The 14,810-nt window shown below is 45.7% G+C and overlaps 1 protein-coding gene across 4 annotated transcripts in view; it reads left to right on the plus strand.

Moving 5' to 3' along the window:
• The window catches only part of SLC9A8 (solute carrier family 9 member A8), a 68,500-nt gene that overhangs the window by 29,402 nt on the left and 24,288 nt on the right, over window positions 1-14,810 (plus strand). For 3 of the 4 annotated variants that reach the window (XR_004682959.1, XM_035025381.1, XM_035025382.1), the window contains exons 6-9: window positions 2,825-2,926; window positions 3,987-4,021; window positions 8,982-9,125; window positions 14,298-14,436. Coding sequence is in view for 3 of the 4 variants with exons in the window: in XM_035025381.1 (XP_034881272.1) it covers window positions 2,825-2,926; window positions 3,987-4,021; window positions 8,982-9,125; window positions 14,298-14,436 (420 nt within the window). In the remaining variant the exon portion in view is untranslated. Of the gene's footprint in view, window positions 1-2,824; window positions 2,927-3,943; window positions 4,022-8,981; window positions 9,126-14,297; window positions 14,437-14,810 lie in introns of all 4 variants that reach the window. The other variant, XM_035025383.1, reaches the window with a different exon arrangement.

A 14,810-nucleotide genomic window follows, 5' to 3' on the forward strand; every position in this document is an offset into this window, starting at 1 on the left:
TTTGCACTAGATGAAAGAATGTTTGCAAAGCATCACCCACCACACTAAATAATTGGTGATCCTTCTTGTTATTATCTATTATTAATATGACCAGTGTTGTTTTTTGTTTTTTGTTTTTTTTAAAGATTTTATTTATTTTTTTGACAGAGAGAGACATAGCGAGAGCAGGAACACAAGCAGGGGGAGTGGGAGCGGGAGAAGCAGGCTTCCCGCAGAGCAGGGAGCCCGATGTGGGACTCGATCCCAGGACCCTGGGATCAGGACCTGAGCCGAAGGCAGACGCTTAACAACTGAGCCACCCAGGTGCCCGACCAGTGTTGTTTTTAATAGCTTATTAAACTTGAGAGTTAAATTTGTCATGAGAGTTTTGGTCAAAACATACTAATTAAATCTTTAATTTTCCACCTGGGTACTAAAGCATAAATATTCTAAAATGTTCAGTCCAGATTTTGTTTAAGCTGTTATTTTATTGTGCATCTATTCAAAGAAAAAGTGAAAAGGAAGTTTAATGTAAAAAAAAATTCCCAAGTCTTATAAATTATTACTGACCTCAGATAATTTAAAAAGAAACAGGCAGGAAGGAATTAAAAGTCAATGTCTTTCACTCTTTCATTTTATAAACAGATATTAAACTATAAGTAGATTGTGAAAATATTTCAAAACAGTGCTGAGATTGATTTGGTTTTTATTTAAAAATATGACACTTTGATTATTGTATTAGAGCATATAAAATTTTTATTTTCTAATTTTTTGGAGGGAGGAAAGAGAAACTTGTTCCAAAATTTGAGGAAAACAATAATTTCTTAGAAAAACATATGTTTGAAGATGGCTTTCCAGCAGAAAACGTGACAGTTTATGTGAAAGGGACTAATGTGAGTTAGAAATGTGAATGCAAAGACTTCTCTCCACTTCTTACCCTCCCCAAAGAAGATAGGAAGTCAACTCTGGGTGTCTTTAATATTGCTATATTTGTTGATGTAAATTTGGACTTGGAATAAAAATTTCAGTAAGATTACCATCCATTAATATGCATTAGATAGGCAACTATTGGTTCTTTAAAATTATTAATATAATATAAAGACTAGGCCATTAGTTATGTCAAAGAGAAACAGATAAATTTGCTTTATGTAACAAAGGGAAGTTCTTGAATGTGGTAACTTGAATAGGGGTAAATTTTCAACATCCAGATTAACTTTTTTTTTTTTTTAATTTGCAACAGAGAGAATGAGAGAGAGCACAAGAGGGCGGAGGGTCAGAGGGAGAAGCAGACTCCCTTCTGAGCAGGGAGCCTGATGTGGGACTCGATCCCGGGACTCCAGGATCATGACCTGAGCCGAAGGCAGTCGCTTAACCAACTGAGCCACCCAGGCGCCCAACATCCAGATTAATATTAACCAACTCCATAAATTATATCAGCATTAGATTCCTATAAACAGATAAAGACTTAATTTTTTTTTTAAGATTTTATTGATTCATTTGACAGAGAGAGACACAGCGAGAGAGGGAACACAAGCAGGGGGAATGGGAGAAGGAGAAGCAGGCTTCCCGCTGAACAGGGAGCCCGACGTGGGGCTCAATCCCAGCACCCTGGGATCATGACCTGAGCAAAGGCAGATGCTTAACGACAGAGGCACCCAGGCGCCCCTAATTTAATCTGTTTTAACAACAAAATAAATCAACTCCTTGCAAAGGAAAGCTCATAGATGAAAGCTTTTAGTTTAGAAAAAAACCAAATCATTATGTTTGCCTTGAGTTCTTTTAAAGTTCTTTGTGTGTGGAAGATTGATATACCAAAGTAATTGAATGTCAGATTATGGGCAGCCAAATCAGATTGCAATGAATGAAGCAAAGCAGCCCCCTGAAGGAGATGGGCTTGGTGGGGCTGCCAGTGTTGAGCTGAGGACAGGCTTTTGAAGTGAGCAAACAGGATTTTCTGATTATATAACCTATTATCTTGACCTTCTTTATAATAATGCACCTTTTCTGGGGCACCCGGCTGGCTCAGTCAGTGCAGCATGTGACTCTTGATCTCAGGGTTGTGAGTTCGAGCCCCATATTGGGTATAGAGATTGCATAAAGTCTTTAAAAGAAATTATGTACCTTTTTTTAATTAAATAAAAAATTACAATTGTATAAGCTTTGGACTTTGATCAGACCTGAAACACGATTAATTCCTTCAGTACCTATTCATAGGGCATCTTCCATCTGATGGGCATTACACCAGTAACTCTGTTATATAAAAGCAGACGAGGTCATTGTGTGTGTGTGTATATCCCTGTCCTTGTGTTCCCCATCCCCACCATTGAGCGTATAGCTTAGTGGGAAAGACAGACATCAAATAGTTATATAAATGAATGTAAGATTTCAGCCCTGTCATGTTCTACAAGGAGAGGGTTATTGTGCATTGAGAGCATAGAATAGGGTCTGACCTGGCTAAGGGATGAGAGCAGGCTTCCCTCAGGAAAAGCCACACCGCCTAAGATCTTAGGATGATTCAAGTTCACCAAGCAAGGACGAAGAAAGAGTGGTCCAAGCCCAGGGAGCATGAAATGTTCAAAGAACCAAAAGCTACCAGTGTGACTAGAACCCAGAGAACAAAGGGGAGGTTAGAGGCCTTCACAGGGGTCCAACCATCCAGTCTTTGGTTGGGTTTTATCTGCGTTCCGAGTGGAAGTAGGGGGGTCATGGTGAAGACAGCACAAACCAGGTGGGTGGTCTTTTGCAGAGAATCCAGTGTGTGCAGAGGGCCAGGTGGGGGGTGCGTGCCTTCACTGATTGGACCAGCTTCCCTAAGCAGTTCTCTTATTTCTGCTCTTTCCAACAGGGTAACTTCTTTCAAAATATTGGTTCCATCACCCTGTTTGCTGTCTTCGGTACAGCAATTTCCGCTTTTGTAGTAGGTGGAGGAATTTATTTTCTCGGTCAGGTAAGAAAAACATCTTTGAAAAATTCTGAAAATCTTACATTCTTAGAGCTAGTGCAGGGAGGTGGGGTAGGGACACTTCGTGGGGCCTGGGTTTCACATTCAAGGTAAATGCTGTCCTGGAAGGAAATCCAAACTCCTACGAGGAACCGTAAAGGCATGTTGAAATTGTTTCTAAGTGTCCTCGAAGAACGTTGGTGTCTGGAATTGAGTGAATCTTCTCCATAACCCCCAAAAGTTTTTGATCTTATTTGCAAACCAATAATTTCTTAAGACAGAATACTAAAAATAAAGTAGGGTATATACCCCCAAGGTCTTCGGATTAAAACAGTATCAGTTGTGTTATCAAGTAGACTGAATCAGGATTAACCACTGTTTCTTAGTAAAAATCAAACTTGATTCTCATATGTTCACTCAATTCTAAGCTGTCCACCCAAGATTTATATACTTTGGATTTTCCACCATTGCTAAACCAGTTCCCAGTGTTCTGTACTTTGAGTTCGAATTACTTTAAACCAAATCTACCCAGAAAGGTAATATCTATAGTTTTGCATTCTGCATGTCTGTGCATGTCATAGTTCTTTTCCTTTATGGGCACTTGTCCCGGTTCTGTAAACTAAGTTTGAGATTCAGGCCTCTGGGTGACTGGCAGGCTTCTCGTGTGTGTGTCAGACGTGTTTGCTTCTATGGGCAGCTGTCGGCCAAAGCCCACTGCATTTGATTGTCACTTGGACTGCCACCTCAGTGGCACCAGGATAAATCTGTCTGTCGTGCACCCTTCTTCATTGCACAGCTTCTAGCATCAAATGGGAATGAACTTAAGAAAACCATACCTAATTTGGCTTGAAAAATGTAGCGTTCTGTTCCATACTTTTGTTGTATAATGATTGAATGCATGCTTAAACTAAAACTTAGGAGTTTTCTTTATTTTTCAAGTGGTTTGGGGACTGAAGATTAATGTCCTTATTAGTTACTAATAAAACACTAATGGACATTTTAATCTTCTTGGCTGTTCTCCAGGGGGTTTTTTTGTGTCTGTGTGTTTGTGTGTTTTATTTTACAGGCTGATGTAATCTCTAAACTCAACATGACAGACAGGTAAATCTTTAATACTGTCACACCCGTGTGACTACTTTTCAGACTGGGGATAGTTTTCTCCACATTGATTCCTGGGTGCGGTATTTCTCTATTCTGTCTCTCTTTTTGTTCTGCTGATGATTTCTGCTGAATTAACCTGTGGTTCTGAAATGAATCAAAACTATATTGTGGAATTTCGACGATCTCTAGTCAGAGCATTGCTGATTGAAAGAACTGATTTAGTTTAAGCTTTGGAGAGAATGACTCTGGTCCGTTAACCACACACTGCATCTTTTATTATCCAGAATCATCTTCAGCTAATTTCTGAGTCTTTTCAGTGGCCACAATGAAAAGTTGTCCTCTTAATAGATTAGGGATGGAGTGGGAAGTGAGGCGTACAGAATCTTTGCTCTGGGCTTCCCCTGAAGCCAGGTGTGGGGTAGGGCGGGGGAAGCAGGCAGGGCCAAGGGCTCTACTGTGGATATCTTGCTCAGTCTGAAGCTACTCGAGTGATCACTCCGAGCTGCTCTCTCAGAGCCCAGGCCAGCAACCCAGGCCGCAGTCTCCTGGATAGTACCAGATCTAGTGCTAAACAAGTGCACAAGCAGAGTGCAGCCTGGTTGCCCCTCTCTGAGAAGTCCAGAGCGTGTGCAGCCTTGGTCTGTGTTTCTGCACCATCGGCGCTTGCTTCTGTGGCCTGGCTGGAGGCTAGAAAGCAAGGTGAGCTCTTGGCCCCGGGTCTCTCCCATCAGGCCGGCCAGAGCTTTCAGCCTTCAGCAACTTGGGGGCTAGAATCTTGAAGCCCTTTTCATGGGAAATGTGCTCTGCTCCCAGCCAGTCCAATCCCATCTTTCCACCAGGAACATAAATTTTGGAGTTTTTGTTGTAAGGTAGTCCTGATATATAAACAAGTAGCGAAAGGCACATTCCTGTTCCATAAGGAGCTGGAAATAAAGCAGAACCCAGGCCCCGCATTTTGTAGGTATTTTGCAAGTGAAAAGAAACGTCCCATACCCAGTCATGTAAAGGAAGATGTCACAGCATTCAGTCCTTCAACCTGTTTTGGGGCAACTGGTTAGAGATACAGAAAATGCTGGATAAATTCTTGTGGAATTGAATTGAACCAGTGTTTATGGGGATGTTCAGGGAGAGAGGAGTAAAAGAATTGTCCCTTAGGCAAGCAGGATAGGAGCCAGGTAGGGTTTCTCTCTCTGTGTGCAGACACTTCCTTTCCTATTAGAAAGGGACCATCCCCCTCAGAGGGAGTGCTCTGGGGAAATGAGCCAGCAGTCACAAACACACACAGCCACAGAGCCTGGCCGAGCACTTACCAGAGGGCACTGCCTTTTGCGTCTCGGGGTGACCACAGTGGTGACCGGCAGAGTGCACCCTGTCTGAAGGGGACTTCTCAGCTCCACCTAGTAATCACTTGGGGGAATATGGGCCCCGAATTACTAAATATTAAAAGAACATTGGGGGGCACCTGGGTGGCTCAGTCGGTTAAACGTCTGCTTTTGGCTCAGGTCAGGATCCTCCAGGTTCTGGGATTGAGCCCCGCATCAGGCTCCCTGCTCAGTGGGGAGTCTGCTTCTCCCTCTCCCTCTCCTCTCCCCACGTCTGTGCTCTCTCTCTCTCAAGTGAATAAATAAAATCTTAAAAAAACTTTTTTTTTTTCGCAAGAGGCCAAGTTTCTAGATTTTAAGAGTGAATTTTCTAGTTTTTTTTAAGATTTTATTTATTTGAGAGAGAGCATGACAGAGAGAGAGCATGAGCAGAGGGAGAGGGAGAAGCAGACTGCCCACTGAGCAGGGAGCCCGACATGGGGCTTGATCCCAGGACCCTGAAGGCAGACGTTTAACCAACTGAGCCACCCAGGCGCCTTTGAATTTTCTAGTTTTTAAATGTTGACAAGTTAGTCAGTTTTTCGCCATGCAGTTTCGCCAAACATAAGACCCACAGACCGCTGCACAATAGAAAACATAAAAATAACTTTGTTGCACAGAAGATTTTATCGTAGCCATGGTTCTGTTGGAGAGAGATGTCACTGGTAGATTCACCTGAGTTATTTCCTATGCGGGTCTGCTTCCTTTTCACTTGTTGATGTTCTATCTTTTGAGATGATAGAATAAATCAGGAAAACACATTTTTAAGGTGAACTTCTAGCCTCTGGCCCTTTAAAGACCCAGCCACGCAAGTGGGAAGGGGAGCACTGACAGCGTGAGGACGTGACCCCTGAGACTCCGAGCCCTTGATGAGTCAGGTCGTTCATCCGTCAGACTTTTCATGCTTGCTGCCAGGAAGGCTCTGCCCCAATAGAGATCCCCAACCCAAGCTAAATGTGTTCTATGGTTTGTGCAAATCATTTCCCCCCAACTTTTTATTATGAAAATTTCAAACATACAGAAAAGGCAAAGCTTATACAGCGGCTACCCAAATGACCACCACCTGGGTTCTACGATTACTGTTTCACTGTATTGGCTTTTTTTTTTTTAATTTAAATTCAATTAGCCAACATACAGTACATCATTATCCTGTAGTTTTTGCTTTAACCCAAATCTTTCCATTCATCCATCCCTCTGTCCATTCATCAGTCTGTCTTTCTAGTTCCTGCTCTGGTTTCAGTTCAGGTTGCTACAGGGACCGTGACAAAGAACATCAGTCAGGCCCATTCTGGCACAAATGAAACCCAACACAAGTAGTTTTGGTTGCGGGGGGGTGGAAAAAGGTTGTTGGCTCAGAAGTGAAGCGTTCCGGAATGACGGCTCCCAGCATGACAGCCCCCGGGGCCCACGCTGCCCAGGAATCTCTCCTCTCGTTGCATCTCTGTGCAGTCTTCCTGACTGGCTTCATCCTTGGGCACGCTTGCCCCACATTGGCAGCACCGATGGCTCTGGGCTCACAGCACCCTCACGTTAGCTATCTCTGCCAGAAGGGCCAATCGAATTCCCGAGGACCTGGTGAAATGCCTGGTGAGGGCCCTCTTTCACCAAAGTTGGGTCTCCTGCCCACTCCTAGAGCCCCATGCAACTCTGTAGGGGGAGGGGAGGTGTGGCTCCCCAAAGGAAAACTGGGGTGCTGTTCCCAAAACCAGGGGTGGGGATCGGAGCAGAGAGAACCGTGGCTATCTGCTCTGCCGCCCTGTCCTCGGGAATGGAGCCGCACGAGGTCAGCACCCCACACACAAGCCACCAAGGGCTCCCCGGTTCCACCTCCCTCGCCTCTCTCTTTTTGGACATTCAGAAAATGCTTTTTAGACATTGTTTTTCCTTGAGGCCCCTGGTGTTTTGCCCCGGGCTGAGGAGAGTGGGAATTAAAGACAAGCTCTGTGTCCAGGGTGCAGCAGGAGGGCCTCGAGGCCTGCTGCCAGCAAAACAGGGCCCCCCAGGTTGGCAGTCCCTTGGTGGTGTTACTGTTCCTTCTCTCCCTCGCCTTCCTCCTCCTCCCACCCTCCTGCCTGCCTTCCACAAATGCCTCTGGGCCAAGCTCAGGATGGATCCTGGGAATATACGCATGACTAAAACGTAGTGCCCGCTCCCTGGGCACTCACAGTGAGGGCGAGAGGCAGGTGACCTGTGACATCCTGTGAGGACAGGGCGGGTGTGGAACTGAGCTCTGAACTGAGACTGTCTTTTGGGGTCTGCTCCTCAGCTTGCGATCCAGAGGCTGTCCTTGAGGCGAGCAGGCTGTCTTGTATGGGTTCACATTAATCAAACACAGGGAGCTGCCTTGGAGACCAGAATGCCAGGTTATTGACTTAGAGGGCGAACTGTAGCGGGCAAGGCAGCCAGACATCTCCTCCTACTAGTTCTGCTCTCCCTGAGCCCGGACTTACATGATTGTGCAGGGTGCTGGCGATGGTCCAGTGGACAGAGCCCACCCCCACCCGGGCAGGAGCACTGACTGAGCCAGATGGCCTGTGTTTGGATCCTGGTTCTGCCACTTCTTAGCTGTCTGACCTTCAACAAGTTACTTAACCTCACTGTCCCTCAGTTTTCTCTTAATGTGATCGGGGTGGTAACAGTGGCACCCCATGTGGGTGCTGTGTGGAGTAATGAGTCACTACACGTAAAGTGCTCAGAACCGTGCCTGGGACGTGGTAAGTGCCACATAAATGTTGGCTCTCATTATTGGCCTCAGTGCCTGAAACATTTTGGGCAATTAATACCTCTTTCTTGGAGGGAATGATGCCTTCCTGGGCACTTAGGGGAAGCTGCTGGCCGGGGTGGGGGGGGGCGGCGCTGGTGTGGGTGTCCAGCACCCACACCTGCCACGCCCTTGAGGCCCACCAGAGTTGCTGCTGACTGTTGGCACTTTCTGAGATGTCGCAAATCTAAGTGGAGGCCACCGCCAGTCGCAGGTGGCACTCTGATGGCAAGGGGAGAAGCTCCCCGCTGAGCCATCACGGTTCCAGCTGCTCTGACAAAGAAGGCTGGCATGTCTCATGTATTTTATTTTATTTTATTTTTTATTTTATTTTATTATTTTTTAAAGATTTTATTTATTTATTTGACAGAGAGAGAGATAGTGAGAGCAGGAACGCAAGCAGGGGGAGTGGGAGAGGGAGAAGCAGGCTTCCCGCCGAGCAGGGAGCCTAATGTGGGACTCGATCCCAGGACCCTGGGATCATGACCTGAGCCGAAGGCAGACGCTTAACGACTGAGCCACCCAGGCGCCCTGTCTCATGTATTTTAAGCAAAAGTCTCCCCTCCGTCAATTGTCAAAGAAAGTGTTGGGACTCACGGTGGAAAACCAGGCCATTCCCGACAACCGCCTGTGGAGCGGGCCTTGCCCTGCCTCACCACAGGGTCCACAGCACGTACTGTAAGCAGGAGAAGAGACATGGTCTCCTGTCTGTACATACATACAGTTCCAGCGTGTACGAACATGTCAGACCACACGCAGTCTCTGGCTCTGCTGTTTTACTGTGTGGGCCAAGCGATAAGCATCGCAGAGTGACCCCTTCCTTTTCTCTTCCTTACAGCTTTGCGTTTGGCTCCCTGATTTCTGCTGTCGACCCGGTGGCCACTATTGCTATTTTCAATGCGCTTCACGTGGACCCGGTGCTCAACATGCTGGTTTTTGGAGAGAGTATTCTCAACGACGCAGTCTCCATTGTCCTGACCAAGTGAGTGTCCTTTCTTCAAGGCCGGCACTTAAAGGTCCTGGTGTCAGAGGGACAGATGTTCCTGGGCGGCTGCAGGGACAGCTGCTTGTCCTCTGGGCGGCTGGGTCACGAGCTTCCCCGTCTTCTGCCCTGACAAGCCCTGACACACCCCAGCGATGCTGTCAAGGCCTGGGCTGATCAGAGGCAAGCCCGCCCTTTGGGACCTGCCTTTCAGCAGTGGTTTCAAGGCCTGCTTCTGGTCCATGTCCCTGGGGATGCTTATTAACCAGAGCAGTCCCAGGCCCCAGCCTCTCAGCTTCTGATTCAGGAGGTTCTTCATTAGCTCCTCCAATGAGGAGGGAGCAGCTGATTGAGGGATGGGTATGTGGACAGCTTCGGTGCAGACGGAAGCATTAGACAGAGGCCCTGCTCTCCCACGGAGGGGCTCTTGCCCAGCACCTTCCTTTCCACAGCTGTAGAATAAGCCGGCGATACTAACGGGTCCCAGCTGGGTATGATATTGTGTGAAAGCTGCTTTGGACACTAAATCTCTTTCAAATGCTCATCGGTATCACTGCCCTTGTTGATAGGATCTGAGAAATGATAGATGAATCCGAAAATGTCAAGAAGCCTTGAGAAAAAGAAATGAATCTAAGATCATCTCAAATGCATCTATCTAATGCAGGCTGTTTCCTTGAACTCTTGTCTTTTGTGGTGCTTATTAGCATGTGTGGGCAGGAGATCCAAACAGTTTTAGCAAAACCAGAGAAGGCACAGACAGTCAAAGCAGTGGGAGGAAAGAGCTCTGGACAGTGTTTCAAGAATGAGCTAAGAGAATCTTAGGAGCCGGCCTGTGTTCTGCTAAAGAATAGACTTCCCAGGGCGCCTGGGTGGCTCATTTGGTTGAGCGACTGCCTTCGGCTCAGGTCATGATCCTGGAGTCCCGGGATCGAGTCCCGCATCGGGCTCCCTGCTCGGCAGGGAGTCAGCTTCTCCCTCTGACCCTCCCCCCTCTCATGTGCTCTCTCTCATTCTCTCTCTCTCAAATAAATAAATAAAATCTTTAAAAAAAAAAAAAAAGAATAGACTTTCCATTATCTGAATACTGACTTGTTTCCTTTGTTGGAGGATTCCTGGCTAAGCACAGCCACTCTGTAGTAGTTGGCATTTTCTTAAAAGCTTTATTATGGACTACATTCAGAATCTTTATGTTGGAGTAAAACAATGTTTTATAGTGGAAGGAACCCAGATTTTGGAAATCAGGCTGACCTGGGTTCAAGTCCCAATGATGCCACTTAACAGCTGTGTGATCCTGGGTTCGCTCCTTTACCTCTCTGAGCCACATGTTTCTCAGCAGTAAAGTGAGGGTGATAATGCCTCAGCCTAGGATTGGATTTGAGGATTGAATAAATACGATACTGTATGAGAAGCATCGGACATTAGTTAATGTTAGTTCCTTTCTTCTTCTACGCCTGTCCCCCGGTTACTGTTTCCTGTGTTTGTCCTAGTTTTGTCCTACTTTTGCAGGGAGAACTTTACCAAATGTTGCTTAATTGCAAGAGGAGATTAGCAGACCTTAAAACAAAAATACTTTAAAATATTTTTGTTATTCTAAAAGTAATACATATAATCTTCATATACAATTTAGAAAACACAGAGAGAGAGAGAGTGAGAGAGTACATGCATTATTACTACCCAGAGATAATTACAGTTAACAATTTGGAAGTATACATATGTTTTATTTAGCTGGGCTTATACCCCATATACTGTATTATAACTCTTCCATTGAGCAGAGTTGAAAAATAATCTTCCATAACCTCATTTTACTGGTTACAGAATATTCCTTTCTGTGAGCTTACTGTGATCTATTAAGCAAGTTCCTCACTATTGGCTTTTTCACGTTTCTCTTGGCAAAAAGTTCTATAGCTTTATTAGGCAATTATCATACATCATGCTTAAGACCTTTTAAAAATCTGATGGCAATATTTTTTCTTATTTAAGATCTACCCTGAAAGCCTTTTTGCTTTCGGGTTTTGACTTTTGTCTCGTGTCCTGGTGGCTGCACGTATTGAACATTTGTGATAAAGAATTTCGTCCAAATTGGTGGTGACATTATGAGTTATTTTTATCCATTAGGAGCTCAACTCAACTGCTTTGTCTCTAATTTATTTTGTTTTTAAAAATCTGTCAGAAGTAGGACCTTTTCCGAGCTTCTCTAGGACTCTTTGCCACAAGAAGGTTAAAGATGAGCTATTTTCTTTTGAAAATGAGAAAAGATGGAGTCACTGTAAACAGCCAAAGTTTCTTCCTGGAAAAGTGCTTTTGAAGGCCAAGATCGCCTGTGATGACAGTTCCCAAAACTGGATCTGTGGGCCGCATGCATATGTGGTGTCCAGCCCCCACCTCCACCACTGCTGGTCTACAGGCTGGGGTGGGGCGTGATAAAGACGGGGGCTGTCCACCCGCAGCGTCTGGCGAGGGCCGTCCACGTGCCAGACATCGCTCAGAGACCAGCTGGACTTGCCAAGGTCAGTCCAAGGTGGGAGAAGGATGCTCCCAGAGGGGTGAGCGCAGTGCCTGGAGTACAGGAGGGAGACAGCCGCTCTGAGGGATTGGAGTGAGGCTTCTCAGCCAAGTTGTCTTGTGAGCCGGTAGGCGTTTTCAGGTTGGAGAGACAGAGAGGGCATGATAGGCCTGCCTCTTTTGGGGGGCAGGGGAGCGGTACAGGAGGGGGCTGTTGTCAGCCTTCCTTGGTTACTAGGTAGACTCACATCTTGTTTGAGAGTCTACTTCATAAATGATCGCTCCCAAAGCGACCCGACACATTTATCTTTGCAGCTGAATGTGTGAATGAATTATACCCCTTTTTTGATGTTTTCATTTTCGTAAGTGCCAGAAAGCTATCTTCTGTTTCTTCATTAACTTTAATTAGTTTTAGCTTTGATTTGTTAGTATGACAATTTATTCTTATAATAACTGCTATAGAGGAAACCTTTTTTGTGCTCTTGAGCTGCAGTGTAAGCTCATGAAATGGATCCTGAAGCCCCATTGCCTTGTGTTCTTTTAAGTGTGAGAAACAAAAAATGTAGAAATTGACCAGGCCAGAAAGAGTCCAGATTCTACTTTCAGTTATCTTGAGTTCAGAAACTGTTGGCTCTGTCCTGGGTCTGCTGTCAACCCTTGATGCGACCTCACCAGTGAGTCACTTCCGTGGGGCGTCTGCATGAAAACAAAGCAGTGGTCCCAACCGGTGGACCAGCCGTGGCAGCTTTAAGGGGTGGGGGCTGGGCATTGTGTGCAGGCGGCCTGCAGATCCATTTGGGAACTGTGGGTAAGCTTAGCCTTCAAAAACACTTGCCCAGTGAGAACCCTTGTTGGCTCACCACACTCCCCAAGGTGGGGTGTTAACCTGTGGTCTGCTGGGAAGGTAGGGGATGTAGGAGGTTGTGCATTCAAGTGATTTGGAAAACTTCTATGTGAAAAAAGATAGATTTCTTTTTTTTGCAGGACTTTTCAGAACCTTTATTATGTTACACTGTTACCCCTGAAAGCTTCCTGAGGTTATTTGACCAAGCTACCCTTTTATCAGAGATTATCCTACTTCAGAATTATACCAATTCATGAAACGCTGATTAATAAAGCTAAATATTTCTATTGACAATTCTTTGTTTTGCTTACCGATTCAGCAAAAATTTACTGAGTGTCTTTGTATACTAGGCTCTGCCTTAGGCCCTGGACATGTAGCAGTGAACAAGGTGGACACAGGCATGGTCCTCATGAATGACTCATGAGTTGGCACTTGCTGTGAAGAACTCAGGTACCAGGAGACAGTAGACGATGTGAAGGGGTCAGGGGTCAGGGCAGGTGTCCCTGAGGAAGTGACACTGACCCTGGGTTCTGAGGAGTTAGCTGGGGCCAGGGAGCAGCAAAAGATGACCTACAGAGGGGTGCCCTTGACAGTGGAGCCCTTCCTGAATGAGGAGGAGATGGGGTCACAAGGTATGGCAGACAGAGGAGTCAGGTGTTGCTTTGACTGGGCTTCGTCCTGAAAAGCGGTAGGAAACTGTTGATTGGTTTGGACAGGCCAGTAACCCGATCAGATTGTGCATTTTAAAGGGATCATCCAGGCCAGTGAGTGGAAGGAAGACAAGGATGTTTAGAAAGAGCGTAAGGCCCGGGACAGAGGATGGTAAGGAGAGAGAGGGGGAGAAGTAGATGGATTTGAGAGGTAGTCTGAAGGTAGAATCCATTAGCAGGAGGATCTTTAATGAGAATAACTCCATCTTCATGGTGTAATGGTTTTCCCTTTGGGGATAAAACCATTAATTGAATTTAATGGCTTCTGACATTTTACTTTGTTTTGTTATCCTGGAAGGAAAGTTCTTTCGGTTCTTCTTCCTAATGCCTCCTAAATCTACTCTCAGCCCTTACCCAGTGACATTTCTTCTTTAGGGTTGCTCCATTCTCAGATTTTCTGCCATCGCTTCAATTCCAGGTTTTATCACAGGATCCTACCCACTCCCGCAACTGGAAGCACTCCCCATGGTTCCCTGGGGCCTTCGGGGTGAAATACCAACTCCTTAGCTTGGTTCATTGCCTTTCACAGGTCCGCCATGGCAGCTGGTCTTGCCTTCCCTCTTGCCACTGTTCTCCCCACCGATGCCTCCACCCCATCCCATTCCTGGGTTCTAGCCATGCTAATCTACATGATTGAATGCTCCCAGAATGTGCTGTGTGTTCTTGGGCTCCCTGCCTCTGCATGTGCTGTTCCCTCTGCCTGGGACACTTCATTTCTTCACCTGTTAACTCTTCTTTTTCTAAATCTGAACCCAGCCCACATGTCAGGAGGAACCTTCCCTGACCACCACCGGGCTGAATTAGATGCCCACCCTGTGTTTCTGCAGCCCTTTGCCTTACCCCGAGGTGGTCATTTGTTCTCACCTTGTTTGTCTTCCTTACCAGATAGAAGGAGCCCTTGCAGGGCAGGGACTCTGCTCTTCTCTCTGAATCCGCCCCCCTCCAAAAGCTAACACAGTAGGTGTTAGTTCACAAACTAGGTGAACACGTAAGTGACCTAGGAATAAAGGACCGCATAAGCAAAAAAAATAAATAATAAGTTTTGAGTTTTAGTTGATTTCTAATAACTTTGCCTATAACATTTTAACTTCTTTCTGTTTTTCTTTTATTTCCTAGCACAGCTGAAGGTTTAACGAGGAAAAATATGTCAGATGTCAGTGGGTGGCAAACATTTTTACAAGCCCTTGGCTACTTCCTCAAAATGTTCTTTGGCTCAGCAGCACTCGGCACTCTCACTGGCTTAATCTCTGCATTAATATCCTTTTAATATGATGAACACATGTGGCTGAGAAGATTTTCTTAATTATATTCTTCTCCAGCCATTTTCCCCTCTTCCTTAAGGGGCCAGTTTTAGTCTAAGGCTGCGTTTGAAGAAGGACCTTTATGTAGTTTTGGTTTGAGGAGCACTTTCACTGAAACCCAAGGACTTTTAGATGTGACGTGTGCAATTTAGGATGTCATTTTTCAGAGCGTCATGGTCACGCACATCATTGGCTCTCAGACCCCACTGTTGGGGGAGCTTCTCACTTGAGAAGATTTTCAGGTTCCCCGTCTCACTTTTCACAGTCAGAAAACTGGAAATTAATTTCCTCTTAATGACCAAATTGAGAAAGTCTTTACCCCACTGAG

The sequence above is a fragment of the Mirounga leonina genome, unplaced genomic scaffold, assembly GCF_011800145.1.
Source record: "Mirounga leonina isolate KUSES-001 unplaced genomic scaffold, KU_Mleo_1.0 Mir_195, whole genome shotgun sequence".
Lineage (NCBI taxonomy): Eukaryota > Metazoa > Chordata > Mammalia > Carnivora > Phocidae > Mirounga > Mirounga leonina.